Genomic DNA, 5,824 nt, shown 5'->3' with positions numbered 1-5,824 from the left:
AAGATCTCAACAGTTGCACGTTTACCTAATATGTCACTGGTATTTGGAAAAGTGGTGTCAATTAATAACCAATGCAATTATGAAGACGAAGCTGAACGGGTTCCAAGGAACAAATACATCACGTTTGCAGAAGTTGAATCACTGGGATAAGTGTTGTAGCTCACAAATATATACTCCACAGTGCTTTTCGAGAGACAGTAGCTGAGTAGCGACAACATCCAAACTTGGCCATCTGAAAATGTCACGCTCATCCGAAATCGCCAAAGCATGCAGGTGAAAATTTTGTCTTCCATCAGCAATCTTATTCTTTTTGTTTCTTCTTCAATAGTTTTGTTTTGATTTAGACCTCTTTCTATCTATGTAGGAATTTAAAATTCATTGTGGTTGATGATCGGTGGGAGAGATTTGCCGTCAAAAGGAAGTTGAGACGATTGTCTCAGGATCTCCGTAGGTCCTTGAGATGGAAGAAAGGTCAGGTGACCAAGTTGTGCGTGAGTTTGGGTTTAAGGGTATCGGACAGCGATGCATGCATATGGGAAAAGGAGAAGAAGCTGAGGAATATCGCAGGTGTGTGGCAACGAAAGATGATTGAAATCAAGTGGAGGGGAAAACATGAGGCAAAGAAGCTTGGTCTAGGGTTTGCTGTAGTTGACGATGTTCAATCTGTAGCAGATGTAATGATCAGCGCAGGGCTTGATGTGAATCACAGAGTCGTGGATGTGTGCGAGGGACTGTCTATCGTGTATATCGATTTAGAAGATGAAAGGTATGCCATTATTTTAATTAGATATACTAATATTTACTTTTGTTCTTAGATTTCGTTCTTCTATATCCATGTTGTAAGTTGTAATCAACTTTGTATGTTGTATGATAGTGAATGGAAGGTCTGGTCAGAACTGGTTTCCAACATGTAAAATTGGTATGTGATATGTGTTTCAGTGTAATTATGGTATAACAATGACATTCAAAATTTAATGTGGTGATATGTAAGAAACTGCCATTTTTTCTAACATTTTTATGGTTGTCCAGTGCAGGAATTTTTGATGAGGAAAACATATAGTGGCAGTGTTTTGTTAGTCCAAGTTTTGTTTTGTTTGAAGGACTGAAGCTTAGCATTCATCTGTTTTCAGGAGATGTTGAATTTAACCATTTCTCATTAGTTTATTTCCTCATTTGAAGTTTGTTTTAATTATAATTTAGGATTGGCATTGGACTGTAATGATTTCTGGATTTATTGCTACAATATATTGGTTCAAGCTTAACATGATCTATATATGGATCTGTGTGATTTCACAAATTTAGTATTCTTCTAATTGACATAGTGTATATATGGATCTGTTGCTCTCTGCAATTGTTCCTCATTTGATTCTTCTCTTTGATATGTTTATAGTGTTGTTGCTTATATTCTTCTCATTGTAATGTATGTTGCTTCTTGATATCTCTGCAATTGTAATGTATGCTGCAATTGTAATGGATCTGTTGCTCTCTGCAATTGTAATGGGAAAAAAGAAATAAATAATACAGCAAAAAAAAGCATTCAAGTTATGGTATATTTAAGAAATTAGTTCATGTGCTACAAAGAAAAAATACTTCTATCTTTTTTTATCCATCTTGAAAAGTTTATTATATAATGAGTCTTCACATATTAAGCATGATGAAACTACTATATATATATATATATATATATATATATATATATATATATATATATATATATATATATATATATAAATAATATGCCAACATTAAACCAATCTATAAATAGACAATAATTTTCAAACAACTCAAAAAATAGTATTTTATAAAGAAAATACCACATAAACTTAGTTCGCGCTGAAATCAGAAAGAAATACAATAGGTTAAAATTAAACACTTAATTTGTCCCATAATATAAGAATCACAGAAAATAAAGCAAAATAAAATCTTCAACCAAAAGAAAATATCCTACAAAGCTAGGTACAACACAATTTAAAAAATAAGCCTTCAGCTATCACTCCTTCTTGATATCTTTGATTAACCTTGTCGAAGAAAGCTGGACACCTTCAATTTCCTCAACAGCATCACTTAAAATTCCCTTAGCAGGTTTCAGTTTAGTATTCGAGACAGAAGGATCATAATCGGCTGAGACAGACAGAGGTTCGTGAAGTTATGCGCATGGAAGAAACATTCAAATCAAGATCAACTTTTACGGACGATAACAACTAGCTATAATCAGAGTGTGCATTATGCAAAACTTACCGAAACACTTGGGAAATCGTCCGGCGATGAAGGTTCCATTATGCGAAGCCTAGATGTAGGCTGCATGAGAATTAACACTGATTTAGTATTTAACACTTTAATTAAATGTCCAGATATAAAATACAAAAAACGACATTTACCTCTTCTACTCTAATGTACCTTTTTTAGACCATTTATGATCTCAGCAGCGGATTTGCCAACCAATTAAACACAATGGACGTCCCAAAAATTAAACTTTGCCTTGCATTTACCGTCAACTGCGAATATTTCGAGTTTAAACCGACAACAGTTATAATCTCATAAGCCATAATAAAATATACAAAACAAATAACAACTACAGCAAAATCTTTAACAATACCTGGGCACGGGACGTGGACTTATGTGTTTTGCATAGCACTCAAGCTTTCCATCCCCCGGAGTCACACTTTTTGTGCATTCAACAAATACATCGTAATACCATCCAGCTTTGCCAACATCTAATTTACACAGAGTCGCAACAGTTACACATGTAGTTTCCTAACAAATAAAACCAATATAGATTTACTGATGAGCGGTACAATATTAATAGTATACGATTAAAGGATGTGATCTCTTGCCTGTTGCAAAATCCCTATTTATGCAAGACTTGATATATCAGCTATCCTTACAAATTTATCAAAGTCTGAGTAGTATGACTTTTGGGATGCAGTAACTTGCACACTTGAATTTGACAACTTTGAAAAATCACCTTTAAAACTGCATCAATAATGTGTAATGCAATTTAAAATTATATTTTCTATCAAGCGGTTAATAAGATAAAGGATAATGCACGAAAATCATTCTTTCAAAGTGCATAATGCAAAATGGTTTAAGTTACACTGGGTTGTCAATAATGAACTCACAATTTTTGACTTAGATACCTAATCTGTAACACACAATCCCAAGGGTCAGCCAATATATATTTAACGATGACACTTATAGTTTTCCAAAAACTGTTACAATCTTGTTGTAAGGTTTCACCTAAAACTCTACAGAGTTTTTCATAACTGTTATTCACATATATGTTAATAACATTGATTACATTGTTACACATCATATGGGCATTTTCAATTTAACAATGTCAGAATTTCTAAATGACAAAGTTTATGTTTTTTTAATATGGGGATAGTTAGGCTTGTTTAGATAGTGTGTTTTTTAATTAGAGTGTTTGTTTTTTACTTGGAATATAAACCATGCAATCAACTATCAGTTGAAAAACATATACAAATGCATACCAATACAGCATGACAGTGGTAAAGATAAAACTTTCTAACTTTTTTCAGAATTCGTTCAATTGAAATCTTAATTAATATATGACAGCAAGGGTATATCATTTAAGCAACTCAATTTTAAATTCATTAGTAACATTTCAAACAGGAGTATATTTGAAACAATGCACATCATGATAAACTCAAATCCGGGAAACCCCTATCTATATCATAACTAAATGGAGAAATTCAAATTGCGAATAACTCTGTCTTTATAAAACGTCAATTCCAGCAATAGATATAAACTCAGTTTCATAACAACAAAACAAAACAACATTCAACAACTTAAATAAAGTAATTGTCTTTATCATAAGGCAATGTAAATTTAAAACTTAGCAAATTTGAAGCCAACTATTTCTCCTTTTTAATATCTCTGGCAATCTTGGTTGATGATTGTTGTACACTATCATTATCTTCTATTGCATCATTTATAAGTCTCTTACATGGAGTGAGTCCTGAATTTTCAATGGTCAGGTCATTTTCTGCAGATGTAGATATATGTTCCTATCATGAATTAAGAAAGGCAACCATAAGATTTATAATTATGTCACAGTTGTTATGTTGCTCAGCAAAAAAAGAATATCACATGTAAGAAATACATACAGAAATGCTATTCATATCATCCTGGGACAGAGGTTCTGGTGCTCAAAGTTTTGAGGTCTGGCAACCCATAACAAACAGTTAGTGTACAACCTAAGAAAACTAAGCACACATCAAACGAAGATTACAAAGGTTACCTCTTTAAATTTGAAACTGTCCTTAATTTTATTACGCACATCTTCATCAGTTTTGAAGCCAATCACTGGAAGTCGACCATTTTTGGGCTGATAAACAGCTCTAATTGCCAATTCATTTTTTAGTATTGAGTCAAGTTCGTAAGGGAATTCAAGTGGATCGTAATCACCAGACTATGAGAATAAAAAGTATTAGAGACCTTAAAAATAACTTGATTCAAATATTGTTGTATGCAACATTTACATACCTGAGTTAAATCCATCTTCATTTGAAGAGCAGACTTCCCAATCAACTTCACGCAGTCTGTGTCCCAAAAGACGAACTTTGCCTTCGAACTGTCGTCAACAGCCGTTATATCAAGCTTATACCTAAATGATTCATGGCACATAGGAGAACACATCAATCTTCACTGTTTGTAAGAAAATATAAACATTACCAGTTGGAAATGGAAGATGAATATAAAGTATACCGTGGCACAGGTTCTGGGCTAATATGCTCTTTAAAACACTTCAGCTTTCCATCTTTGGCAGTCACACTCCTTGTGCATTCCACACATCCATCATAGTACCATCCCATCTGCCCAGCATCAAACTTATCGAGGGTAGCAACGGTAACACAGGTTGTTTCCTACAAAGTTGGCCAATATAAATTACAATTATATGAGGCTTTAAGAACAATAACAGTATAAGGAAACAGTCAATCTTTCTTACATGTTGCAGATTTGTTATTTCAGAGAGACTCATTATTTCAGCCTTCCAAACAAACTTGTCATAGTCAGAATAAAATGAGTTTTGCGTTGCCTCAACTTGTACACTTGAAGATGATAACAAAGGCAAATCAACACCAAGTCTGAAAAATGTAAACACAATATTTAATTCAATTAAATTCAACATCAAGTTAAATAAATGATTATGCAAGACAGTTAAGAAGAAGATCAATAAGCATTCCAAACGATATAATAAAGAAACAGACACATGCTTTAGTACCTTTCTTTTAGACTCTTGACTTCCTCAATAGCAGGGTCATTAATCAACAGTTTCGTTCCATTCCATGTGTTGGAAACACTAACTGGAAATCCTCCTGAATCACAAGAAATTGAAGAAACAGTTACAATTGTTGGATAAAAAAGAAAATAGCCAGTTACATCTAAACTATTGTATCATGCATGATTACCTTGAGCCTCTTTAACCCTTGCATTGATTAGCACAATGACAATATTAGAGGCTTGCTTATTATTTTTATAATACTCATATAGCTGAACTGCAAGTTGCCCCCAAAGAGTACATTGTACAACTGTTTTGCTGGCATCTACAATTGAAAAAACTATTTTGTTCTTGTTGTTGTCACCGTTAACTTGGGTTTGAGTGATATCAGTGATTCCTCCAATCAAATCTAAGAAAAAAACAATGGATTGGTTAAAGCTTCTCAACAAAAAAAAATTATAATTCCTGAAATTAGGGTGTAGGGAACTTACCAACCAACAAATTTGATTGAAACCTTCCTTCAACTATGGAACTCAAACCAATAATGTTAAGGTAGTTATGAGGGATATCAGGAAATTCTGC

At 33.2% G+C, this 5,824-nt stretch overlaps 1 protein-coding gene across 1 annotated transcript; it reads right to left on the bottom strand.

The window, feature by feature from the left end:
• Positions 1-1,399: 1,399 nt before the first annotated feature.
• Positions 1,400-5,651, bottom strand: LOC131622358 (uncharacterized; the record flags this gene model as incomplete). The annotated part of the gene is made up of 11 exons (XM_058893388.1): positions 1,400-1,486; positions 2,239-2,298; positions 2,686-2,754; positions 2,886-2,973; positions 3,877-4,028; positions 4,262-4,432; positions 4,507-4,627; positions 4,729-4,886; positions 4,970-5,108; positions 5,246-5,339; positions 5,433-5,651. Coding segments are annotated over 11 exons (1,358 nt in total), but the record flags the coding sequence as incomplete, so codon positions are not given.
• Positions 5,652-5,824: the final 173 nt, after the last annotated feature.

This window comes from Vicia villosa, unplaced genomic scaffold (genome assembly GCF_029867415.1).
Source record: "Vicia villosa cultivar HV-30 ecotype Madison, WI unplaced genomic scaffold, Vvil1.0 ctg.000029F_1_1_2_unsc, whole genome shotgun sequence".
In the NCBI taxonomy this organism is placed as follows: domain Eukaryota; kingdom Viridiplantae; phylum Streptophyta; class Magnoliopsida; order Fabales; family Fabaceae; genus Vicia; species Vicia villosa.
This window is presented reverse-complemented; position numbering and strand designations above follow the sequence as displayed.